The following is a 27,028-nucleotide window of genomic DNA, read 5'->3' as shown; positions in this document are numbered from 1 at the left end:
GAATGGCACTAGACCTTTTAGTGTCACAAGGAGTATGCACTGTCATTAATAGCAGTTGCTGTGTATACATCAATCAAAGTGGTAGAGTGTCTACAGCTATACAGGAAATCTGGAAACAAACCCAAATTTTACAACGCACAGCTTCAGATGATACCTCCTGGTGATTTGAAGAAATCTGGACCAAACTTACCTATTGGTTACCCAGCTGAACTTGGTTGAAACATCTGTTTATAATCATCACCATAATAATGCTGTATGTGTTTTAGCTTGCATCATGATTCAGTGTTATAGCTGTTGTAATGCCTTATGCTATTGTTGCCTATAATCAAAAGAGAAAAAACCCTTGCTAGAATAGTAAAGTAAAAAGCAGACCTTTATTTGGAAGCTTCCAGGTGTCCTGGTGGGGATGGACACACCTGGCACCATATTTCTACAATTTTATAAGGTTTAAAAAATTTGCATACTTAACAAATATTGTCCAATTAGAAGAGCAGTTGGTTAGGTAATTTTCCCCAGGTTCTGCCCCACTGGAGTTGGTCCAAGAGCTTCTTTGCCCCACATTTATTATGTCTGTGATACATGGTAAAAAACACGATGTCCTTGTGTTGCAGAATTATTGAAGGATCAGGGGCATGGATCATTGATAGAATTATGGGATCAATAAAAGCAATAGGCCTGTAAGCAAAAGGCCTGAGTGTGAGAAAAACCTTCCATGAGAAAATCTCTGTGTGAAAGAAAAAAAACAGGGCTGGGAACAAAGAGGGAGTTTGAAGACTTGCAGCTGTTCAGATAAGACTCGGAGAAGGGGAGGTGAACTCTGAATTCTTTTAATCATAACATGACTGTAGAAGCTTGCCAATGTAAGTCCAATTATGTAGAAGCAGAAATTCGCTTTGATAAGCTTTAAGCCACTTAAGAGTTAACAAGCTGGTATACTATATAAGTGCCTTTGGATTGCTAATAAACAGAGTTTTGCTCTTATCAACCACATTGGTTTTGGACTGCAATTTTCTCCCCCCGCCGGAGCGGCCGGGCCTTTTTTACTTTCCAACATCCTTGGTTGACTAAAAAGGCAAGACTAAATAGTATTTCAGGAATTGTAGCGTATGAAGGAGAGAGACACAAGTTGGATGCAAGTGAATCTGGTTTATTGCAAAGTTAAACAGCATTTTTACCCTTAGCCTAAAAGCTATTTTTAACTGCAAGCTTAAAGTTGATTACAGTTCCACAATAAATCTGTTGTCTTGACATCTCTATTATTCTTTCCAGGGTCACGAGGCAGGTAGAGCAGGAAAACCATTCCTGTTTCAGATCCTTCATATTCTGGTCATTGTGGCTTCTTGTCCAGTTTGTTCAGGCACACGATGTTGCTGTTGTTCTTTCTGTAACACTTTCTTTAACCCAGCATTTCCCCCTTCTCTTTTTACTGAGGTCATAGACACTGGAGGCTCCTCCCTATCCCCGGCCAGAGAGAGGAAGTTCAATGTAAACAGCACTTTGCTTAGCTGTTTACTTGGTTCCATCTCTTCCCCTTTCTGTTGGCCCAGATATTCTTTTAGCGTACCATGGGCTCTCTCTACCACTGCCTAGCCGGTGGGTGAGTGTGGGATTCCTGTGATATGTTCTACCCCGCACTGCTGCATAAATCTGGCTAGGCGACAGCTAGTGTATGCTGGCCCATTGTCCATTTTGATCTTTTTGGGTATCTCCATTACTGCGAAGCAAGAGAGCAGATGCTGCTCCACATACAATGCCTTCTCTCCTGTCTGAGCGGTAGCCCACAGGAAGTGTGAAAAAGTGTCAATTGTTACATGGACATAGCGCTGTCAGCCAAACTCAGGGACGTGAGTGATGTCCATTTGCCAGAGCTCGAGGGCTTTCAAACCCTTGGGGTTAACTCCCACACCTAACCCAGAGCCGTGATGGCTACAGCGGGGACAAGCCCCCACTATGCCTTTTGCTTCTATCAGCTGGATCCTAAACTGTCTCTGCAGGGATTTTGTGTTTTGGTGGAAGAAATCATGGCTACATCTGGCTTGCTCAAAAGTGCTCATGGGCGGGAGATGCTCTAAGGGGGCACAGGTCACCGCTTCGACTGCATGGGCATTGCCCTCTCCCAGCCTGATGTTCCACTGGTATCTCCGAACATGCAGGATACAGTAGGGGTGTGTCCGTTGTTGCAGGGTGTGCCGCAACATGATAAGCAGTCTGCCCAAAGGTTCGTTGTTAGTACGCCGGATTTCTGCATCATGGATCCGTTGGGCTACTCCAACGACATATAGGGAATCGCTGACTACGTTCACCGGTTCCTTCGACCACTGTTGTAAGGCCCATAGCACAGCACGCAGTTCGAGTTTTTGCAAGCTGTCAGCCGGTTCTCCTGCTATGACATGAGTCTTCCAGTGGTCATTCTCTTTCCACGCACAGGCGGCCCGCTTCGTCTTCCTCCCCGCATCCGTGAACACCGTGTGCCCTAGTACCAGCCGTTCTACATTCAGCGGGCGGTCCAGCTACTCATAGCGCCCCAGAAGCTGCACCAGCCTTCCCAGTGAGCACTTGTTGTGGACCACGCCGGTGAATCCGAGCAGAGCTTCTTGCAGTGCCTCAGCATGGCGTAGCATCCACTCCAAGTCCCCTGTTCGGACTGGTATACGGATGTCCTCTGCCTCCCTGCCATCCAACTCCACCACCTGGTCACGACTCTTTCGGATTAAAAGCGCCACCATCTCTACCCTGGACTGCAGTCTGAAGCGTGGCTGAGTCGGCGGGAAGATCCATTAGAGAATCCACGTCCTTCCCCTTTTCTTTTGCCATTGGTGGATGATGGCATGTGAACCTGCTGCACCGATCAGGGTGATGAGGATGGTGAGTGGGACTCCTTCTTCTCTGCTTGACACCCATGCGTGCCGCAGCTTATCTGCAACCTTGGCGAGAGCTGCTGCTTGGTCCGGGGAGCATTCTCGAGGTTTGGCAGCATTCGTCCCGTGCAGCCATGGCAGGAAGGGGGCGAGGTCTGTGTTTGTAATTCCCGCGACTCCGTGGACCCATTGCAGATCTCCTAGCAGCTGTTGAGCATCATGGAGCATAGAGATTTCTGTGTTTAGCTCGATCTTTTGGGGCCTAATTTTCGATTCTGATATGAGACAGCCCAGCTACTTCCATGGTGCAGTCCGCTGGATCTTCTTGGGGGCGATCTCTAATCCAGTCTCATGCAGTTGCTCTCTGACCCATTGCATCTCTTTATCTGGGAACTCTTTAGTAGTAGCTGTCAGGATGTCATCCATGTAATGGTAGATGAGTGCTTCTGCGTAGCATCGTCGAATCGGACGTAGCGCCCAGTCAACATATAGCTGACACAGCGTGGGGGAATTCTTCATTCCCTGAGGTAGGACAACCCACTTGTAGCACTTAGTAGGCTCACTGGAATTCTTTGTGGGCACTGTAAAGGCAAAGCGTTCTGTGTCCGTTGGATGCAGTGGGATTGTGAAAAAGCAGTCTTAAGTCAATTACAGTGATTTGCCATCCTGCTGGGATCATTGTAGGAGCCGGTAGCCTAGGTTGCAGCAACCCCATAGTTTGCATGCGCGCATTCACTTGTCGAAGGTCATGAAGGAGGCGCCATTTTCCCGACTTCTTTGGGATCACAAAGATGGGGGTGTTCCATGGGCTGACCGAAGGCTTTATGTGTCCTGCCACTAGCTGTTCTGCAACAAGCTGTTCTATTATCTTCAGCCTTTCGTCTGTTACCAGCCACTGCTCTACCCAGACAGGGTCATCTGTTTACCAGGTGAGAGCCCGTATGGGTGGCTGACTGGTAGTGGCCGTCAGCATAAATGCTGGTCTGTGGTGAGCACGAGGCCTTTCTGTGCAGGGATGTCACGTCCGATCAGGCTTTGCAAGGTCTGAGGCAGCTTCATAACATAGGGGCGACATACAATGGTTTGATTGTCCTCAAACTCTAGGGTAATTGGGGTTGCACTTACTTGGGGGATTTGTGTTCCTCCTACCCCTACCAGCGTGGCTGCTGGTTTTTCCAGTCCCCAACCAGGTGGCCATACTGCCTGGTTAATTATGGTAACATCGGCCCCTGTGTCGAAAAGTGGCCATATTTTGATGGCTTCTGCCCCCCTTCACAGGATCACTTGCCGCTGAGGTCTCTGGGCCAAGTTCAATGTCCAAAACACGTTGAACCCAGAGGACCCAAAAGCGTGGTCTCCGGGGACACTGCTGTTGGTGGTTCCCCTGTTGGTCATTTGGGGAAGGGGGACTATTTGGGCAATGTGACTGCCCTGCGGGATATTCATGGGTAGTTGCAGCGTGTAGGCCATGATCTTAATTTCACCGGTGTAGTCGGCGTCGATGACTCCAGGGAGAACCACTACTCCCTGCCGGCTGGTTGATGACCACCCCACGAGTAGGCCACCCAGATGAGGGCCGTCTGATGACAGGGGGCCCTTGGCTGTGGTCGGGATCAGGGTGACCTGGTGGTTTGTCAGCGTGACTTCTATTGAGGTTGCCACATCCACTCCAAGGCTCCCTTGGGTGGCTGGCTGGTTCTGCTGAAGGAAACCACCGGGTTTGCACTTGACTTGTCGCTCCTGGGGGCTCTCACTTGTGTCCTGACGCATGGCGCCACCGAGCTGCGCTGGACATTTCCCGCACGGTGGCATGCTATGGTGGCATGGGTGCCGGAATCACAGTTGTGGCACCACAGCACCACACCATTTTCTGGCAAGTGCGCCTCAGGTGCCCCTCTTCCCCGCATTGGAAAAAGGCTACTCGGCCCGTCTGGGGACCAGGAGGTGGGCCAGTGGCCTTCGGTCCCTTGTTTCTTTGCGCCCCTCCGGTCAGTGCTGTGGCAATGACTTGTCCCTGTTTTTGCAGGACATTCTGCAGCATTGCGGTAAATGCAGCTGTTTGAGACAACTGCTCCGTACAGCTAGCACGCACGAGCCTCTCGTCTACTCCTGCTCCCTGGGGCAGTGTGGCAAGAATTGTCTTAGTTTGCCTATTAGCATTTTCAAAGGCAAGGGTCCGGAACATTTGCTCTTGGAGCTCTTCGGAGAGCTCAGTTGCGTTCTTCAAGGCTGCTAAGAGAAGGTCAATGAACTGACCATATGGCTCCGACAGCCGCTGTCGGATTGCTGCATATGGAGGAGACTTCTTCTTTTCGGGTACTGACAACAAGGCTTTGTGGGCAAGAGTCTGTGACAACTGATGAATGATTGTGGGCATGGTCAGCTGCATCACTGTTGCTCCAAAAGCCCCACTCCCAGTTAGCATGTCAGCTTGGATCGCATACAGTGGGTCTTGTGTGTCACCTTGGTGTTTGCTAGCTTCTTCTTGTGCTAGCCACTTCCACGTTTGCTCCCAGAGCAGGAATTGTAAAGGGGTCAGCAACAATTGTGCGATGATGATGCAATCATTAGGACACAGGACATCTGCTGTAAAGATAAACTGCAGGATGCTCCTTGTAGCTTCAGACCGTAAGCCGTGCGTGGTGACTGTTTGCTTGGCTTGCTGCAAGATTTTCCAGTCATGGGGCTCCCACCTTGCAGTGTCCCCCTGTATCAGTACAGGGCAGGCTAGGGCATCTACGGCTTGTCAATCTCCTTCAATAATTGCATTAGGGACCACTCCATTCCATCTCCTTCACAATGGATCAGTCCTCGCCGTCGGGGCTGACGGAGGCAATGGCTGCACCTCCTCTTGCGGGAAGGGAGGGGCCATAGGCCCTGTGCCCGGTTCTCCCAACGGGAACGTAGGAGTTCTGGTGGCTGTCTTGACTGGTGGGTCCACAGGACGCCACGGTGCTGATGGTGTGATTTCGCAAGCCTTAGATTCCAGAGCGTCCTGACAAGTAGACAATTCAGCAAACTTCTTCATTACTTCATGCATCATCTCTCGGTGCTTCTCCTCCTCTTGGGGCTGACCCCCGGCAGCCCTGGCTGGCTCTGGCTCTGTAGGTGACAAAGTCGCAGAGGCTTCTTCGCAGACGGATGATGATCCGCTGTCTGGCAGAGGGGGGTGGTGCGCTGCCGTTTTTGGCCAGGAGCTAGGACCGCTTGCTTCTCCTCTGCTCGCCTGCGCCCCGCCCCCAGAGTGGGGAGGTTCTATTTCTGCCTTTGCTACCAGTTCTCCCTCAGGCGTCTGTGGAGTAACTTCCTTCCCCGTTGCGTCCAGCAGCTCCCGCAGCCAACGTACGGGTGCTGATGCCCCCGTCATCGGTCGACCAGCAGTCAGCCCGAAGAATCGCGCTGCCCTGGACTCCTCCCTGGACTCCGGCCGCCGCTCCGTGAGACTCCCCTCTCTTTCTTTTCCAGGTCCGTCACCCCCCAGCGCCTCCATGGCTGCTGAGGGCACCTTCCTCTCTGCTTTCATTTCTGCAAGGGTATTAGTCATAGCTCTCCAAGTTAACCCAAGAGCTTTTGCTTCTTTACCTTCCTTTCCACCCTCAATTGTGGACAGCCACAGTCTGTTTTCAATTTCCGACCACTCTTCAGTCGAGAACAAAAGCGAAGTGCATTTCAAAAACCCTTGTTCCCAGGCCCACGTAATTAGGGCATAGAGATCTTGATCTTTTACAGTCTCGCCTCTCTTAGAGAGGATACTGGCTAGGAGACGAGTGGCAGCCTCATATTCCACAGCTTCTTACCTGCGGGAGCCCGCTCGGCCACGCAAGCTCCGGTCTCTGGCACCACTCAGCTTTTTTGCTGGGACACTCCCGCTCCAGCTCTCCAGGCTCCTCACCGTCGGTGTGATGATTCGGAGTCTTGCCACGTTTAGGCGAACCGCATTTAAGCGAAAACAAAGCACATTCAAGCGAAATGCATTTAAGTGAAAACAAACCACATTTAAGCGAAAATCACTCAAGTCCCTGTTTGGGCACCAGGTGATAGGGACTGAGGCTGGAGAGCTGGCCAGCATAATGACACGTACACCGATACGATTTGAGCATCCTTCTCCCTTATTGTTTACCTATGCAAGCTTATATTTACATTTGCAAAGATTCCCGCCCAGTCCCTCTAGACGGCCTCTAATCAGCAGGGGAGCCAACCACTGTATAACTTTGCCAAGGACTTTCAGGGCTGCCTGCAGCCAGGTACTTTCCAGTCTTGCCTGCACCCAGCAGCCAGTTCAGGGGCTTTTCCTGAGCAACCCTGGGTTGTCCAATCTTTCCAGGGGTATCAAATTCCCCTGTTCCACAAGGAACCCCTCCACACAAACTCATAAATTTATTCCAGAAAACCAAGTTTTCGGATTTAGCCAAGAGAGATCATTTTTAAAGCCTGTCAGCACATTTTGTTCCACCAGAGTTTGCAAATCTCTGAGTTGATCTTTCAATTGAGTGTGAAGTGAATGAATATCTTGTAAAGAATTATCAAAGGCACCTTGAGGTGGTTTTTGATTATTTCCCAATTCTGTTCCATTTCATTCCACAGAAGAGGAGTGACACATAAAGAGTTATGTATGTGTTCCTAATCGCAGTGTAAAGATATGGGGGTTTTTTGAGCCTCAATTCTTTCGCCAATCCACAGAAGAGCACTTTCCAGGGCATCTAATCTGGTCATTATTTCCTTATCAATTTGCTCTTGTGTTTGTAACTCTTTCATAATATTGGTTAAAGCCTGCCCCACAGTATGGGCAGTTTGAATGGAATTAGTTAAAGCTGCAACAGCCGCAGAAGCTGTGGTTAATATTATTACGGCAGAAATAATGGCAAAAATCAACCAACCCAGAAATTTACGAACTAGTTTTTTAGTCTTTTGAATTTCCTCTTGGAAATAGTTGAGCAAATTGTGAAAGACCATCTTGTCCTTCCCAAGTCCGAGTCAGATTTACAGGTGCCCAAATTTCAGGTCTTCTTTTAAATGGAAGAAGAACAGAATAGTTATTCATATCTTCATTGGTTGCACATGATTTAAAAACAAAAGAATTAGTGGATAGAAAATACAAACCATTCCTATAATTTATTGAAAAGTCATTAGTTAAAGCAAAAACATACTGGTGTGAAGTACAAGTCATTAGTTGTTTCTTTAACAATGTTAAATTTGCAATTGTAGCATTCTTATTCGAGTTTATCTAGCATACCATGTTACCAAAGGCGGGTAACAACATCTTCCACAAATGTTTATGAATACGTGATTGATTACTATCTAAATAATATTGTATCAATGGTCTGGCCATTCCACCATCAAACAATACTGTGGTTTGCTTTTTGGAATGGCATGACGGTTGTATTAGTCCCCTTTCCTCTAAGGATACCATGTGGTCCCTGGTCAATTACTCTTCCATACTGTAAGAATTGTTATGGTTGTTGTCCTATACATGATGTCTATTCCAAAGTCATAAATTTGAAATGGATGTAAAACGACATTTGGGGAAATGAGGTGGAGTGGCATCTGTGGGGTATGCCCAGCCCTTGCCCTGGAGGGATCTCTGCTGAGATAAGAGATTTTGCAATCGCCCAGCAGGACTCCCTGGAAAGGCAACCACTTCTTTGGTCACGGCGAGAAAAGACAGACCCACAATCCTTTAGGACACCCTATGCAGATCCTTCGTAACCCATTGGTCCTCACCCATCCCAGATCCTCTGCAACCCATTGGTCTTCACCCATCCCCTGTATCCTTATAAAAGCAAGCCCTCTGGCCCCTGTGGGTCAGAGAGGGTTCTCGTCCCTGGCTTTCCCCTTCGCCGGAGGGGACCAACAATAAAGCTACCTTCGTGCGGAACCAGCCACACGAGCCTTCTCGTCTCTCTCTCTGGTCTGGCTTGGCCTGGAGGCTGCCCTGCAGAGCTGAGCTGGAATCACAAGCTGATAATCACTAAAGAGCTGACAGTGTCTGCAAGGGCCCTCCTGCCAGCAGCTGAGGGAAGACACCGGACCTCGGGAAGGCGATTCCTTTCGTGACCATCTCTCCGGACAGGTCACCTCTTCCTGGGTCAGAGCCTCTGACCCCAATCACCAGCTGTTATAGGCATCCACAGATTTGTTGGAGATAGACTGGATGGCAATGTAACAGCAGTCAAATTTTTTGCAGTCTCCGCATGTACATATATTAAATGTAATTGCATAGAAAAATTGGCACAAGGTAAGGGTAAAAAGGTACTTGTTTTATTCCACATTAAGCATATAGGCGGTAAATCAGTAACATAAGTAGCATTGCTAGTATATGTATTTACATCTTGATCTAGGGGAGAAAGCCAAGTTCCTCCTACCCATTTTGTTCCATTGTTGCTGAGGGGAGGCTCTGGATCCCACCATGTTAGAGGTTGAAACAGTGGCAGTTCAAGAATGTGTGCCCAGTAGATTATTCCTTCTGCCATTTGATGGCAGTATAGCAGTAGAAAGATGACACAGTTCATGGTTGTCATCCTTGACTGGGTTTGATGTATCACACTGGAAGCCAATATGGTCCTGTAGGTAAAGGAACACATCCATAACCTCTCCCCCAAGCTAACTGTGAAACTGGACCTTTCCACTGATCACTGTGTACATCCTTGTATGTAACTTCTGGGTGAACTCCTTCTCCATCAGCGGTCTGACCTAGGTGCCTTTGATGTGTCATTAGGTCATCTCTAGTGGAAAGATTCAAAAAATTTAAAACAGGTTGCTTTGTCAAGCTGCTCTTGAGGGAGCATACCTATCAGATTCCCCCTTGTTTGTTTCTGTAGCATGTTTTTCAATGTATAATATGCCCTTTCGACTATGGATTGCCGTGTTGGAGAATGGACAATACTTGTAATGTGTTTGGTACCCCAAGTATGGAAAAATTCTTGTGTTTTATGACATATATATGCAGGTCCATTATCTGTTTTTATCTGTTGCAGGACCCCCATTGTGGTAAAAGCAAGCAGCCAATGTCAGGTGGCATCTCTCTCATCGTTGTGAGCTGTTCCTACTATGAAACCTGAAAAGGTATCGATGGAAACACACACATATTTAGAAAACCCAAAACTCGATATGTGTGTAACATCTATTTGCCAAATGTCATTAGGCTTTAACCCTCGTGGGTTTGTACCTAACATTTGTGGCAAGGAAAAGTTTGCTGGCATTGTGAGCAAGTATTCACTATATCTTGAGCCTGTGACAAGGTCAAGCCAAATTGTTTAGCCAGTGCTTGGGCATTTGGATGGTAGAAATCATGAGAAAGTTTTGCCTGCCCTAAATTTTGTGGTATAGTGACTGTTATGGCGAGCATCTGCTCTCACATTACCTTCCACTATAGGTCCAGGCCGAGTGGTGTGTCACCTAAGGTGTAGAATGTAATATTCATGAGACCTGTGAAGTAAAAAGTTGTACAAAGTGGTTAATAACACAAAAAGATCTGTTAGAGACCTCCTTCAGGAATGAGTGCTCAATTCTCTCAAGGATTCCTGTAACATAAAGAGTATCACAAACAATGTTATTAGGTTCCTGTGAAAAAAGACAAAATGCTCTACCACAGCTGCTAGTTTGACCAATTGGGTAGATCTGGGTTGGAAGGTTATTGAGTGTTCCCACTGTCCCATATCATTTTTCCACGGGGTCACAGCTTTGTGTGTTTTCCCTGATCCATCTGTGAAAACAGTTTTTGCATCAGGGATAGGTGTCGTTGACTGTAATTGTCATGGTTGGAAGGGAAATTCTTTGAAAGATTGTAACAAGGCATGTCGAGGCATCGAGTGAATAAACTGTCCATAATAGTCCACAAGGGCAATTTGAAATGACAGTGAATCCCTTAAAAGACTTTTTAATTCTGCTGCAGTAATAGGGAGATTTATCATTGCCGGATCATATCCTGTCAGGCTGTGACATCAGAGTCATCCCATCAACAGCAGTCAAATAATCATTTCGAGTTGAGTGGTTATAGTTTTTGAAAAGGTGTGTGGCAAGAAAATCCATTCTAATAGCCAATGACCATGTTCTTGCACATCACATTGACCAATAAGAGCATAGGGTTGGAAAGGTTGCAAAATCAGGAACAGCTGCAAACGTAAATCTGGGTTTCGATGCATGTCAAAGGATTTATTGATTTTGTCACTTATACACTCTAAAGCCTTTTGGGCAGTTTTTGTCAATTGCCTAGAGGAAGAGAGATCTGGGTCCTCTTTTAACAATTGAAATAAAGGAGATAATTCTTTTGTTGTAATTCCCAGTAGAGGGTGAATCCAATTAATGGTGCCCAGTAACTTTTTTAAGTCATTCAATGTGCGTATGTTGGTTTTTAAAGTTACTGACTGTGGGGTGACTGTTGTTTCAAGTAGTTTAAAGCCCAAGTATTTCCAAGGAGGTTGGATTTGAATTTTGTCTGTGTCTATGAACAGACCTCTACTGGTGAGTGTTATTTTTAAAGCCGCAAGGCAATCACACAATAGTGAAGAACTGTCAGAGGTTATTGAAATGTCATCCATATAGTGGTGCAACAAAACAGATGGATATTTGTGTCATATTGCTTGTATTGCTGAATGAACAACAAATTGACAAATTGTAATTGTGCGTGAGCAGTAGCCTACGTGCCTGTACCTGAGAGTTGGGGGGCAGTTATATTGATTTGCCGTTGCAGATTTGCATTATTCAATGCCTGAGTTTGAGTCATATCTCCAAATTCCATCCACCAGAGTACTGTTCCCCTGTTAAAACTGTTTTTAAAAGATTTCCAATCTACCAGTGACATAGTATGGGATTCTGCAATTGCATCTAGTAAATTCATAGTAAAGGAGGAGTGTAAACCATTTTCCTTCACTGATTTCCTCAGTTCCTTAACCATTTCATATGATAATTGTTCATGGTGTGGGTTTTGATTATGATATATAACAGGCATTGCTTGTAAAAATTCAATATCACCTTCCTTTAAGCCCACCTTTGGCGTTTCTGTATAAACCTTTCTTGTTCAGGTCCTGTAGGTGACATGTCCTCATAGTCGTGAGAGGAATAAGATGGGGCATAAGGCTGTGGGCAAGTTGGTGAAATAGTTGCCGCAGCCTTTCTGAGAGCAGTTTGTAATATTTCTTCTGTGCTAGGAGCAGTTGCTGCTGTACCATGTACTGGGGTTAGAGGAGGGTACAAATTTGGTTCTTGTTCAGGATTGACTGGACCAGGATGAAAAGGATCCGCTCTCTCTGGATCATTCTCCTCAGGTGAAGTTTCATTGCCAAATACAACAGTGTCAGAAGAAGACAGTGGTGCATCTGAAAGGATATGATCCGCTTCCTTAAATTGTTGCAAAGCAGAATATATTACATGCCAGGTGTACTAGTTTGAAAACAAACCAGTGAGAGGCACCAAGTCAGAATAACAATTTAATGGAAATTAAAGAAAAGGAAAAGAAAGTAAAAGAAAACACTGACAGAGTCAAGATACAACCTGAGTCCCTATTAGGCAGGGTAGTGGTAGCAGTCTGGTGGAATGGTGGCTGCAATCCTCTGAAGTGGTGATCCTGTAGTAGAAGGGGTCTGCTCTTCCTCAGAAAGTCCAGTGGTGGCTGTGTAGCTCCTGTCCTCTGGAAATCCAGTGGAGCCAGTATCTTTGGTGCTCAGAGTCCCAGATTATATCCACGATGGGATGCTTGGTTCCTCCCTCTGGGTGGAGCATCTCACAATAGGGTAATGAGTCATGAGGCCAAGTGTTGATTAGGCTCGTTAACAAAAGATAGTCCGGAGGGAGTTATCTCTGAGTCATGCAGCAGGACAATGATGGGCCATTAACAGAAAGATAGTCTGGGGGGAGGAGGCAAGGAAAACACTGCCCCACCTGATTTCAACAGCTCATGAGGATGGTAATAGAATACACCTCAACCCAGGACATTATCCACCCCTTATTCTATTACCATCTACATCATCCCAAATCAATACCTTCTTAAACTCTAAACACACATACATATATATATATATATATATATATATATATATATATACAATGAAACCCTACACACCATTCTCACCTAAGATTAGGTCTCCCTGTGGTACACAACGGGTTTCCCCATCTTTTTGCATTACCCACCAAGTGCAACCAGGTCCTTGAGCAAAGACAATCCCACCGATGGGTTTGCCTTTGCCTGAGGTGGGATTAATCCAAACAGTCTTTCCTAAAATACCTCTCAGGTGTACCACAGGGACTCTATCTCCATCCACTGTGTGCAAGGGTTCAGACTCGGCAGGACCAGCTCGATTGATGGACCCTCGGGTATTGACCATCCAGGTGGCCTTTGCTAAGTTCACTTCCCAATTTTTGAAGGTCCCCCCACCAAATGCCTTTAGGGTGGTTTTAAGTAGTCCATTGCAGCGTTCAACTTTTCCAGCAGCTGGTGCATGATAAGGAATGTGATATATCCATTCGATACCGTGTTCTCTGGCCCAGGTGTTGATGAGGCTGTTCTTAAAATGAGTCCCGTTGTCTGACTCGATCCTGTCGGGGGTGCCATGTCTCCACAGGACTTGCTTTTCCAGGCCCAAGATGGTATTCCGGGCTGTAGCATGAGGCACAGGGTAGGTCTCCAGCCATCCAGTGGTTGCTACAACCATGGTCAACACGTAGCGCTTGCCTTGGCGGGTTTGGGGAAGGGTGATGTAATCAACTTGCCAGGCTTCCCCATACCTGTACTTTGACCATCATCCACCATACCACAGAGGCTTCACCCGCTTGGCCTGTTTGATTGCAGCACAGGTCTCACAGCTGTGGATGACCTGTGAAATGCTGTCCATGGTAAGGTCCACCCCTCGGTCACGGGCCCATCGGTATGTTGCATCTCTCCCCTGATGACCAGAGGCATCATGGGCCCAACGAGCTAGGAATAATTCTCCCTTGTGCTGCCAGTCCAGATCCACCTGTGATACTTTCACCTTGGCAGCTCGGTCCACCTGCTCGTTGTTGCGATGTTCTTCATTAGCCCGACTCTTGGGTACGTGCACATCCACGTGTCGAACCTTCACGGTCAGCTTCTCTACTCGGGCGGCAATGTCCTGCCAAATCTCAGCGGCCCAGATGGGTTTCCCTCTGCGCTGCCAGTTGGCTTTTCTCCAGCGAACCAGCCATCCCCACAGAGCATTAGCTACCATCCACGAGTCGGTGTAGAGATAGAGCCTCGGCCACTTCTTTCGTTCAGCAATATCCAAAGCCAGCTGGACGGCTTTAAGCTCTGCAACCTGACTCGATCCACCTTGTCCCTCGGTAGCTTGTGCAACTTGTCATGTGGGGCTCCATACTGCAGCTTTCCACTTCCGGTTAGCACCTACGATTCGGCAGGAACCATCAGTGAAGAGGGCATAACATCTTTCAGTCTCCGGTAGCTCATTATATGGTGGGGTTTCCTCAGCACGAGTCACTTGCTCTTCCTCTTCTTCAGAAGATAATCCAAAAGTCTCACCTTCAGGCCAGTTTGTTATAATTTCCAGAATCCCAGGGCGATTTGGGTTTCCAATACGGGCACGCTGTGTGATGAGAGCAATCCATTTGCTCCATGTGGTGTCGGTGGTGTGATGCGTGGAAGGAACCTTTCCCTTGAACATCCACCCCAGCACTGGAAGTCGGGGTGCCAGGAGGAGTTGTGCCTCTGTGCCGATTACCTCTGAGGCAGCTTGGACTCCTTCATAGGCGGCCAAGATTTCCTTCTCTGTGGGAGTGTAGTTGGCTTCAGATCCTCTGTAGCTTTGGCTCCAGAATCCCAGTGGTCGGCCACGAGTCTCACCAGGCACCTTCTGCCAGAGGCTCCAGGACAGACCATGGCTCCTGGCTGCAGAGTAGAGCACGTTCTTTACCTCTGGTCCTGTCCTGACTGGGCCAAGGGCTACCGCATGAGCGATTTCCTGTTTGATCTGGGCGAAGGCTTGCTGCTGTTCAGGGCCCCAGTGGAAATCGTTCTTCTTGCGGGTAACCAGGTAGAGAGGGCTCACAATCTGGCTGTACTCAGGAATGTGCATTCTCCAAAAACCTATGGCGCCTAGGAAAGCTTGTGTTTCCTTCTTGCTGGTCGGTGGAGACATCGCAGTGATCTTGTTGATGACCTCGGTGGGAATCTGACGTCGTCCATCTTGCCACTTTACTCCCAGGAACTGGATCTCTTGGGCAGGTCCCTTGACTTTGCTCCTTTTGATGGCAAAGCCAGCTTCCAGGAGAATCTGGATGATTTTTCTCTCCTTTCTCAAATACTTCCTTTGCTGTGTTTCCCCACACGATGATGTCGTCGATGTATTGCAGATGTTCTGGGGCCTCACCCTTTTCCAGTGCAGTCTGGATCAGTCCATGGCAAATGGTGGGACTGTGCTTCCACCCCTGGGGCAGTCGGTTCCAGGTGTATTGCACACCCCTCCAAGTGAAAGCAAACTGGGGCCTGCATTCTGCTGCCAAAGGAATGGAGAAGAAGGCGTTGGCAATGTCAATAGTGGAGTACCACTTCGCTGCTTTGGACTCCAGCTCGTACTGAAGTTCCAACATGTCCGGCACAGCAGCACTCAATGGTGGTGTGACTTCATTCAAGCCACGGTAATCCACCGTCAGTCTCCATTCTCCGTTGGACTTACGCACTGGCCATATAGGGCTGTTGAAAGGTGAATGGGCCTTGCTGATCACCCCTTGGCTCTCCAGTTTACGAATCATCTCATGGACGGGAACCACAGAGTCTCTGTTGGTGCGGTATTGCTGACGGTGTACTGTTGCTGTGGCGATTGGTACCTGTTGTTCTTCAACTCTTAGCAGTCCCACGGCAGACGGGTCATCTGAGAGGCCAGGCAATGTACTCAGTTGTCTGATATCTTCTGTCTCTACAGCAGCTATCCCAAAAACCCAACGATGTCCTTTTGGGTCCTTGAAATATCCATTTCTGAGATAGTCTATGCCGAGAATGCACGGGGCCTCCGGGCCAGTCACGATGGGGTGTTTCTGCCACTCGTTCCCAGTTAAACTCACTTCAGCTTCCAGTACAGTCAGTTGCTGGGATCCTCCTGTCACCCCACAAATGGAAATGGGTTCTGCTCCCACATACCTTGATGGCATCAGAGTACATTGAGCGCCTGTGTCAACCAAAGCCCTGTATTTTTGTTGGTCAGATGTGCCAGGCCATCGGACCCACACAGTCCAAAAGACCCGATTATCCCTCTCCTCTACCTGGCTAGAGGCAGGGCCCCTCTATTCCTGGTTCTGGTGCATGTTGCTCCCTTCCGGTGAATATGTTCCTGAGGTCCCTTCAAGAGGATCGGTCATGTTATTATTCCTATACTGTCTGGAGTTCTGTGTGCAAGAGACCGGAGCAATGTTGACTCTAGATGCGCTTCTTGTGGTAGTTGTCCCTCTTTTTAGTTCACGTACCCTGGCTGCTAAGGAGGAGGTGGGTTTTCCATGTCACTTACTCATGTCTTCTCCATGTTCCTGAAGGAAAAACCAGAGATTACCTCGTGGGGTGTATCCTCTCTCCCTGGTTGGGGGGCGCCGGCTCCTAATGGCAGAGACTCTTGTTGGTTCTGGCGAGATCTGGTAAATCTCTTCCTTAAGCTCCTTTTTCAATTTCTGATGGCCTTCTTCAACCAAGCTCCGGACTTGCTCAGCCAAAAGACTTGTTTCCACGGATGAGACATGGGTGCGAAACGGGGCTGTGACGGTGTCCTCGTAAATCCTCAGCTTGTTCACCAAGACGCCCACCTGTCCTCGCCTTCCCTCCATTGCAGCATTGCCAGGTAACAGGAGTATATCTCTGGTCCAAGGCATGCGAACCTCAACCACATCTGTGATGTGCACTGGACACCATCTGGGCTCTTAGGAAATCTCTCGTCTTCTGAGAAAATGATCTCCAGCACAGCCAATTCCCTCAGGCACCGGATACCTTGTTCCATTGTGCTCCATTTCCCTTGGTGCACCTGGAGGTCTTCTTTACAAAGGTACCTGTCCCTGACACTTGTAAGCAGTCGCCGCCAGAGGCTGAGAGTTTCTTGGGTTCTCCCGATCCCCTGGTCAATGACCACATCCCGGGACAGAGATCCCAGTTGCCTGGCCTCACTTCCGTCCAGAATGGTCTCATTGGCTGCAGCGTCCCAGAAGCGGAGCAGCCAGGTCAGGATGGACTCATTCGTCTGGCGGGTGAATTCCCTTCGCAGGTCACGCAGCTCACCCAGGGATAGCGACCGAGTGATGATCTCTGGCTCTGCCTCTTCTGCTGGATGTGAAGGTCCTGCTGCATCCTCATCAGTCACTATGCGGACTGACTTGCTTTTAGATTTCTTCTTCTGAACGGGGGCAACTGCAATCGGTTTAGGCTGTTCTGGTTCAGTGATGGTTTGCGTGGGGATGCTGACAGTGCTTTTGGTTCCTTTCTCCTCTGTGTCAGTCTGGGTAGACATGGGCACTGTTGTTTTGCATTTGGTTTCTTTCTCCTCTGTGCCAGTCTGCATAGAGATGGACACTGTTGCTTTGCGTTTGGTTCCTTTTTCCTTTGTGTCAGTCTGCGTAGACATGGACGCTGTTGTTTTGCATTTGGTTTCTTTCTTCTCTGCGACAGTCTGTGCAGACATGGTGTTTGTTGCTCTGCTCTTCTTCCCTCCCTCATCCTGAGGATGCTGTGCCATAGCTCTGATTCTGAGCATGGTGTACATGGTTCAGGCTGTACAGAGAAGACAAAGCAGAACTGACAGCAAGTTTATGCTATCTTTGACATCCAGAGGGAACTCAATATTTTCAAAAACTGCTGTGCCTGGCCTGAAAGGCTGGAAGAAACCACTCTCTACTCCTCCCACCAGGGGCTGGGTGCGATTGTTGAGGAGATCCCAGAAATAGGAGCCCAGACTAGGACAGCCAAACAAAACTGAGTATATTTTCCGAATGGCATTCATCGCCTTGCAGGTTATTATGCTATAGACATAATAAACCATTAAAGCAATTCTCATACCATTCCCTGGTTTTAACAGGAGTAATACTACAGGCAGGTGGTTCCCCATGTGAGGAAAGATATAGAGAGCAAGATCCAGTACCCATGCAGACAAGCTGAGCACCATGGTGAATACAAAATTGTAATTCTGACTTTCTCTCAGAGCAGGCCTCACGTTGGGTGCCAAATTATGTACTAGTTTGAAAACAAACCAGTGAGAGGCACCAAGTCAGAATAACAATTTAATGGAAATTAAAGAAAAGGAAAAGAAAGTAAAAGAAAACACTGACAGAGTCAAGATACAACCTGAGTCCCTATTAGGCAGGGTAGTGGTAGCAGTCTGGTGGAATGGTGGCTGCAATCCTCTGAAGTGGTGATCCTGTAGTAGAAGGGGTCTGCTCTTCCTCAGAAAGTCCAGCGGTGGCTGTGTAGCTCCTGTCCTCTGGAAATCCAGTGGAGCCAGTATCTTTGGTGCTCAGAGTCCCAGATTATATCCACGATGGGATGCTTGGTTCCTCCCTCTGGGTGGAGCATCTCACAATAGGGTAATGAGTCATGAGGCCAAGTGTTGATTAGGCTCGTTAACAGAAGATAGTCTGGAGGGAGTTATCTCTGAGTCATGCGGCAGGACAATGATGGGCCATTAACAGAAAGATAGTCTGGGGGGAGGAGGCAAGGAAAACACTGCCCCACCTGATTTCAACGTCTCATGAGGATGGTAATAGAATACACCTCAACCCAGGACACCAGGTAACAATGTAATCGGGTTGGACATCATGGGGAGTAACCTGACAAGTTTGTAGGCATTCACCAACCTTTTGCCAATGAATAAGGTCATAAGAATTGTCTGAAGGGTACCAGGCGCAATACTGACGAATCTAGATGAGCAAAGATATGAGTTTCTGAGGTAGTACTTTATACCTTTGTTCCCTGGTAATGCGTAAAAAAAGTGTCTTTATGCAGTTTTTGAGATTTAGTTTTGTTTTGCCCCATGACTAAGGGAAATGAATTCCCAACCGCTTGCTATGGCTAACCTTTTCCATAGCTGGTGATGATAGGAGTTCCTTGGTGATTGTTCATGCACAACCAGGTGGTACAGTCAGGGTACACCACCAGACTGGATCACCTTAGCAGTATTCAGGCCACATTGGGTGCCATTTGTAGCATATGAAGGCAAGAGACAAGCTGGATGCAAGTGAATCTGGTTTATTGCAAAGTTAAACAGCATTTATACCCTCAGCCCAAAAGCTAGTGTAGTGGTTTGGTCCAAAATACTCATTACAGCTGTTTTTAACTGCAAGCTTAAAGTTGATTACAGTTCCACAATAAATCTGTTGTCTTGACATCTCTATTATTCTTTCCAGGGTCACAAGGCAGGTAGAGCAGGAAAACCGTTCCTGTTTCAGATCCTTCATGTTCTGGTCGTTGTGGCTTCTTGTCCAGTTTGTTCAGGCACACGATGTTGCTGTTGTTCTTTCTGTAACACTTTCTTTAACCCAACAAGGAATGTGTTAGAAGATTAACTTATAGTTCTAAAATGTAGAGGAAAAGGGTGGGAAAAGGGTAGGAAAAGTACTGGAGTTATAGCCATGCATTAGCAATCTACAAACCTACAAATATATGAAAAATATATAAAAAGCTTAGGCATCACTATAAAATGAAATATAGATATTAAGAGACTAGTTCCCATAAGGAACTTAAGCTCAACAAAAAGGGAGACTTGATAAGGACAGTAGAACAGAACAGCATAGCCGTGGAGAAGTAGAGAAAGGATGTAACTTAGGCAAACAGAAGTCATGCAAAATGCAAGCAGGATGCCAGCTCAGCTCTGCAAAGCTGACAAAGCAGAAGTTATGCAAAACAATGATATTGAGCTTACTTAAAAGTGAGGGTTGAAAAAAGGGATACCGGACATTGAAGATCACCAAAGAAGGCCCCCAAAGACCCATATAAAGATTCTGAAAAGGGGTACGACTATGTAAAATAAAGTAATTGTACAGTAATTGACAGTAATGCATATACATAAAGTAAGTGAGAAGAGCTAATGAATATTTAATCAGTGTGTATGATAAAAACTCTGTTTACCCAATGCTTGGGGCACTTGATTAGAGGACGGATCCTCTGAGCAACCAATGTACTGCAATAAAGAATACCTGCTTTCTAATACTGGAAACTGTGTTAGAAAGTTTCTGGCTGATTTTGGTACCATTTTTGGTGACTCCAGATGAGAAACTGCTTGATGTCCCATGGATCTGAGGGATCTCTGGATCTTCACACCAGCACTGTGACTTTCCAGGAGAAGACCACAGATCCTTGGACCAGTCTGGGACATGGATAAGATCCCATTTGATAATAAGGCATTCTCTTGGGAATCCTGCCCATATAAGACATGTAGATCTTCCAGCTCAGTGGGTGGGCTATTCGATATTCAGGAATTTGGTATTTGAATTGGTTTTATCAATTGATAATTGTTTTGTATTTGAATCTGTATTATAATATTTTGGGTCTACTATTTGGAGATTGGTAGTGGACTATCTAAAGGAGGCATTCTGAAATAATCCCCACTGGGTTACATTTTGTGACATTGGAGAAAGATTGGTGGACCCGATAGGAAAACAGCTACCAGGGTGTGTTGATTTGGCATGGCCTGGTTTTTGGTAGTGGGGGAGTGCCACAGAAGTAGCTTCTGTGAGACACTGCTAGAAGCTTCCACTATATCTGACAGAGCCAATCTCTGATGGCTCTGAAGATGGACATGCTGCTGGCCCAATTAGAGAGGTTGGTAACACCTCTGTGATGACATATTTAAGAAGAAAATCAAAACAGCCCATGGGGAGGTTTTTCCAGGGGTGGCGAGCTGCTGCCAACTGGGCATCCTGGCACAGCCCCTGGCAATGAGTTGCCGTGGCCGCTGCCATTTCGGTGCAGCCTGTGGCAAGCCTTGCCTGCCTGGCTGCCCCTAGCTAGCTGCTCCGCGGGCAGAATGGCAGGAGAGGCAGCAGCTTCTTCTTCTCGGCACCCTGCATGAAGAGAGGGGTTAAATAGTGCAAGCACTGCAGTGGCTGCCACTGCCCGCACAATGGCGGCAGGGGCTGCGTGGCTGTCATGGGTTAGCTAGCATAGTCCCGAAAGTGATGTCCTTGCAAAGGGGTGCTTACAGCTTCTTCTATGACCTGATAGAACCTATCAACTGGCCAGTTTGAATATGGACAATTCTTTGAGCCACTTAAAGTTGTGACTGCCTCTGTGATCCACACTTAATAGGAAATTCCGAGGCAGACCCTCTCGGTCTCGTTTCCGGGGCTGGGATAGGTGGCTGCGGGCCCGTGTGGGGGCCAGCATGTTACAAAAAGGATAGGATATTGGATTTTAGAAGTAGTAAGGCTAAGGCTCTGCTAGGCTGTAAGGCCTCAGGTGTAGAAATAGTTCTCTTGGGAAACAGGAATGGAATGTGCTGGGTGGGGAAGTTAGGAGTAGTGAATTAGCTGGGCATGGAGAACATGTCTAAAAGTAAATAGTTCTGGGTCGATATATGTTGCATGCAAGGGGGATTTCAGTGGTGGGAGTTCGATTGAGCATTATCTAAGACTAGACAACCATGAAGATATACGGCTTGGGGTATGATTATCAATTGTTAATGTTTTGTATGTGTGCCAATGTTTGAAACTGTATAAAGAGCTGAGTGAAACGATAGGTCTTTGGGAAGCCTGATTTGGGACACCAGTCCCCAGGTCCCCGGGCCCTGAATAAAGCACTGCATAAACTGACTCTCTGTTGGTTTGTGTTTGTGGTCGGTGGGCAACAGTTTTCTGGCAACCCAGGTGGGACTCCGGGGGTCGTAGGGGCGGTTCGCGGGGTGATCTGCTCCGTGCCGGCACCAGGTGATTTCTGGGGAGACATCAGCCCGTGCCCGACCCCGCGTCCGACGGACAACCGTGAGGTAAGCCCACAAGGTGCTTTATTCCTTTTAAACCGGTGGTGGTAGCCTGCCCGGTAAGACGAGTCTCTACTCGCAGGGTTGGGGCATTGGTTTGGGATTATAAAGCCTAGGCGCTGGCCCTCAGACAGAGCGAAAGCTTTGCAGAGCCAGCCCTTGCTTCTCGCGGCGACGAGATAAGCAAGGAGGGAATTGGATATTGTGGTAATTGGTATTGGTATTAGTCTGTGTGTTATTAGTTGTGTGCGTTATTGTGTGGTTGCATACCTCTGGAATGATGCCGTTGCGGGTGTTTCGGGCTTTGTCAAGTTCAGATAAGGATATTCCGGAGGATTCTCCCCTCGGATGTTTGCTAAGTCATTGGAAGGAGGGTAAATTGGGACGGGAGCTGCGGAAAAGAGAATTGATTGATTATTGTAATAAGGTATGGCCTGAATATGAAACTGGGGGGATGCAGTGGCCGTGGAATGGCACTATTAATTCTGAAATTATAACCCCCATGATGCGGTATTTACGGGAAAATGAGAAGTGGGATGAGATACCCTATTTGGATTTGTTTTATCAGCTAATAGGAAAAAAGGACTGGCAGAGGAAATGTGGAATGATGGTGTTAGAAACGGAACCAGAGGAATGCGCGGGTTGTAAAGAGCGAAGGCTACGGTTTTCTGAGCCTGAGGAGGATGTGTCTTTGTTGGTATCACCATCCGACCCAGTCAACCTCCCCCTCCCGGACTCAGATTCTTCGGAAGAGGAATCTGACTCCGAGGAAGGAGAGAGGGAACGATCCCGAACTCCCGAGCCCAGGGAGAGAGGGAGGGAACAATCCCGAACTCCGCTCTCCCAGCGTACTCGCAGAGGGCGTCTGGACAGGGGAAAAAGCGCTTCTCGAGCACATCTAATGGCCCCATTGCGAGAAGTAGTTGGACCAACAGGGGATCGGGTCAGAGTGAAAGTTCCGTTTTCCCCCAATGATTTAATAATTTGGAAGCAATCTGCAGGAGCTTATAGAGAAAATCCTGAAAAAGTGGCTCGGGTGGTGAAAATGGTAATAAAGACACAGAATCCGGACTGGAATGACCTACAGGTGTTGCTAGACTCGATAATGGATTCTACGGAAAAGGAGATGGTATTTAAAGCTATGTCTAATCGGGCAAGGGATATGATTCAGTTGCGAGCACCAGCACTACAAGGAATAGGGAATGTGAATGAAATAGTACCAAGGGAAGATCCAGAATGGAACCCTAATTTGGCAGAAGAGTATCATAGGTTGCAGGTTTATCAGGAGCTGTTGGTGGAAGGAATTCAGAGGGGAATTCCAAAGACTTTAAATTGGTCTAAGTTGTATGCGGTAAGACAGGATAAGGTAGAGTCACCATCTGCGTTCTTGGAGAGGCTGAAAGAAATAGCGCGGAGGTATACAGACTTAGACGTGGAATCGGAGGCAGGAAAACTGCAAATGGCCTTGATATTTATGGGACAGTCACAGGAGGATATTAGGAGGAAGCTACAAAAGCTAGAAGGGAATGACACTCGGGACTTGGAGAAAATGCTTGAAGTAGCGTGGAAAGTGTATAATAATAGAGAGAAAGAGGCAGTGAAGAAACAACAAGCAAGCAGGTTGGCAGTGTTACAACAGGCAAGTCAGATGAATGTGAGAGGCCGGGGGAGGGGACGAGGCAGAGGAAACGGGGGCGTGGGAAGAGGTGGTTTCGGAGGTTTTGTGAATCAGAATGTAGGGAACCAGATGATGGGTAGGGGTAGAGGTAAATTGGGGCCCAATCAATGTGCCCGATGCTTCGCCGAAGGTCATTGGAAGAATGAGTGCCCCCTCAATTTGGGGATGGGGACACCGATGAGTAACTTTCCAGGAGGGAATCCCATGAATCAGGGAATGAATGCGAATGATGGGTTAAACCCTTTCGCGCCAGGACCACAAGGTGTCGCTCAAGCCTTTATGATGGGGAGCTATCAAAATCAGAGCTGACTAGATAAAGATCTAAAAGTGGTCCTGGAAGTTGACGGGGGGCCCAGGGATTTTAGGGTAGATACAGGAGCCACTTTCTCTGCAATCAATGAACAAATAGGACCGTTAAGTGATTCAGTTGTGAAAGTAGTAGGGGTGTCGGGGGAGGTGGTGGAGAGGTCATTCTTGCGGCCACTGGAAATCAAATTTGGAAACAAAGAATTGGATCACCAGTTTTTATATATGCCAAGCAGCCCGGAATGCTTGTTGGGGAGAGATTTATTATCGGCACTGGATGCAAAAATCATATTTGAGAAAGGGCGTGCTAAACTAGAAATCCCGGAGGGGAATCTGGCAAAACTTTTTGTGATTAAAGAGACAAAGACAGAGGAGATACCCCAGGAAATAGAGCAGGCAGTAGTCCCGTGGGTATGGGAAACAGGGACCCCGGGCAGATCCAGGGTAGCCGTTCCTGTGAAAATTGAATTAAAGGAAGGGGCACACCCGGTAAGAGTTCGACAGTACCCTATCAGTTTGGAAGCCAGGAAAGGAATTGCCCCAATGATCACGCAATTTATAGCATTAGGGATTTTACAAGAATGCGAATCGGAATTTAATACTCCAATCTTTCCGGTAAGGAAACCAAATGGGAAATACAGGTTGGTGCAGGACCTGAGAGCAGTAAATGCAATTGCCAAAGATATACACCCGGTGGTGGCCAATCCATATACATTGTTAACATCGATTTCTGAGAATTTTCAGTGGTTCACAGTGATTGATCTAAAAGACGCCTTCTTCTGCATCCCACTGGCCCCCGAGAGTCGACACATTTTCGCCTTCGAATGGGAAAGCCCAGACACTCGCCGCAAGCGACAGTTAACATGGACCAGGTTGCCACAAGGATTTAAGTGTTCACCCACCATTTTTGGAAACCAGCTAGCAAAGGAGTTAGAGGAATGGAAAACTACCAAGGTAAAAGATTCTCCTTTTTCTTATGTTGTTTTACAATATGTGGATGACATACTCCTGGGAACAGAGGAGCGGGGACTGTGCTCAAAGTTAACAATTGAACTATTAAACATGTTGGGTCAGGCAGGATACCGAGTATCCAAGGAAAAAGAGCAGCTGGTGCAACAGAAGGTGATTTATCTGGGATGTGAAATATCACAAGGAGTCAGGAGAATAGGGGTGAACCGCATTCAAGCCATCTGTGCAATCCCTGTACCACGAAATAATCAGGAACTAAGATCTTTCCTAGGAATGGTCAGCTGGTGTCGCCTGTGGATTCCGAATTTCGGACTTATGGCCAAACCACTATATGAAACAATCAAGGAACCCGAATTCAAGTGGGGTAAGACACAGCACAAGGCCTTTCAGGAATTGAAGCAAGCACTCAAAGAGGCCCCCGCTCTGGGTCTGCCTGACCTGACAAAAGACTTTCAATTGTATGTGCATGAAAGGCAGAGATTAGCTTTAGGAGTACTCACACAGCGATTGGGGTCATGGAAGAGGCCCGTGGGGTACTTCTCGAAACAGCTGGACATGGTGAGCGGAGGGTGGCCAGGGTGTTTGCGAGCAGTGGCTGCTACGGTAATCCTAATTCAGGAGGCACGGAAACTGACACTGGGAAAACACATCACGGTATATGTACCCCACATGGTCATAGCCGTCTTGGAACAAAAAGGGGGGCATTGGCTCTCCTCCAGCAGAATGATGCAGTACCAGGCTCAGTTGCGGGAACAAGATGATGTTGAATTGAAAATAACCAACCATCTCAATCCAGCAGAATTCCTTAGGTCCACCCAAGAGGAAGGAGAACTGGAGCATGACTGCGTGGAGGTGATCGAACAAGTGTATGCCAGCCGTGAAGATCTGAAAGATGTCCCGATGGCAGATCCCGATGTGGAGCTGTTTACGGACGGATCCAGTTTTATGGAGCATGGAACCAGGTATGCAGGGTATGCTGTGGTGACACTCCAGGAAATAGTGGAAGCTAAAGCACTGCCTCCGGAAACTTCAGCACAAAAAGCAGAAGTATGGGCGTTGGTAAGGGCATTGGTCCTTAGTAGAGACAGGAAAGTGAACATTTGGACTGATTCAAAGTATGCATTTGGTGTAGTTCACATCCATGGGGCTCTGTGGAAAGAAAGAGGACTTTTGACCTCTCAAGGCTCACAGATCAAACATAAGGAAGTAATAATTCAGTTGTTGGAAGCTGTACACTTACCTAAAGCAGTAGCGATCATGCATGTCCGAGGTCATCAAGCAGACTCCGGGAAGGAATTTCAGGGGAATCGGATGGCAGATGAAGCTGCGAAAAAGGCAGCCAGATTGGTCTGGACTCAAATGGCTCTGATACCGACAAGAGAAAATCCCGCTGCACCTTATTTGGAAGAGAAACCATGCTACTCTCCGGAGGATGAACGGTTGGCACAATTCACTGGAGCAAGAAGGAATGTTGTAGGATGGTATGTAACACCGGTCGGACAAGTTATACTGCCAGTGGAATTAATGAAAGTAGTCATGAAAACTGAACATAACAAACTCCACTGTGGTGCAGAAGCATTGGTAGAACATCTAAAGAAAATAGTACTCTCTAATTCGATGATAACAATGGCCAAAAGAATAAATGCCACCTGCCCGATTTGCATTAAAAATAACCCGTTGGTTAGAAGACAAGTCCAAATGGGGAAAATACGTGTAGGGCCACAACCAGGGGATTACTGGCAAATAGATTTTTCCGAGTTACCAAAATCTCAGGCATACAAGTACTTACTAGTTTATGTGTGCACCTTTTCAGGATGGCCCGAAGCTTTCCCTTGCAGGACGAACCAGGCCAAGGAGGTAGTGAAAACACTTCTCAAGGAAATTATTCCGAGGTTTGGGGTTCCTTTAGGAATATCATCAGATAGAGGACCACATTTTACTGCAGGAATCGTGCAGGAAGTTTCTACTATTCTGGGAATTCAGTGGCACTTACACACCCCCTGGAGACCTCAATCTAGTGGTCAGGTGGAACGAATGAATCAAACTCTGAAAAATTAAATTAAAAAGATTTGTCAAGAAGCTAAAATACAGTGGCCCCAAGCATTGCCTCTAGCCCTTCTGAGGATTAGGATTAAACCACGAGAAAGGATAGGGGTAAGTCCGTATGAAATTTTGTACGGCAAACCATATCATGCTGTAACCTATCAAGGGGACCCACATGTAATTGGGGATCAGATGATTGTAAATTATGTTTTGTCTTTAAATAAGACCCTTGCAGCACTGAGATCCACGCTGGAGTGTAATCGACC

General features: G+C 47.3%; 1 protein-coding gene and 1 long non-coding RNA gene across 2 annotated transcripts; both read right to left on the bottom strand.

Annotated features, from left to right (window-relative positions):
- Nucleotides 1-4,130: 4,130 nt before the first annotated feature.
- Nucleotides 4,131-4,628, bottom strand: LOC138102806 (deoxyuridine 5'-triphosphate nucleotidohydrolase-like). Its single transcript, XM_069000581.1, has one exon. The coding sequence runs from the start codon at nt 4,626-4,628 to the stop codon at nt 4,131-4,133; it is 498 nt and encodes a 165-aa protein (XP_068856682.1).
- A 17,295-nt stretch (nt 4,629-21,923) lies between these two features.
- Nucleotides 21,924-26,127, bottom strand: LOC138102829 (uncharacterized). Its single transcript, XR_011147568.1, has 3 exons — nt 25,960-26,127; nt 25,220-25,868; nt 21,924-22,157 (listed from the first exon to the last, which is right to left on the bottom strand). It is a non-coding gene; the product is annotated as an uncharacterized lncRNA (long non-coding RNA).
- Nucleotides 26,128-27,028: the final 901 nt, after the last annotated feature.

Source organism: Aphelocoma coerulescens (genome assembly GCF_041296385.1).
Source record: "Aphelocoma coerulescens isolate FSJ_1873_10779 chromosome W unlocalized genomic scaffold, UR_Acoe_1.0 ChrW_unloc_scaf_2, whole genome shotgun sequence".
In the NCBI taxonomy this organism is placed as follows: domain Eukaryota; kingdom Metazoa; phylum Chordata; class Aves; order Passeriformes; family Corvidae; genus Aphelocoma; species Aphelocoma coerulescens.
The sequence above is the reverse complement of the archived record's forward strand: the minus strand, read 5'-3'. Positions and strand labels throughout refer to the sequence as shown.

Bases quoted from the DNA above. Each gene is read 5' to 3' on its own strand.
- LOC138102806 (XM_069000581.1), bottom strand. From the start codon at position 4,628: ATGCGTCAGGACACAAGTGAGAGCCCCCAGGAGCGACAAGTCAAGTGC.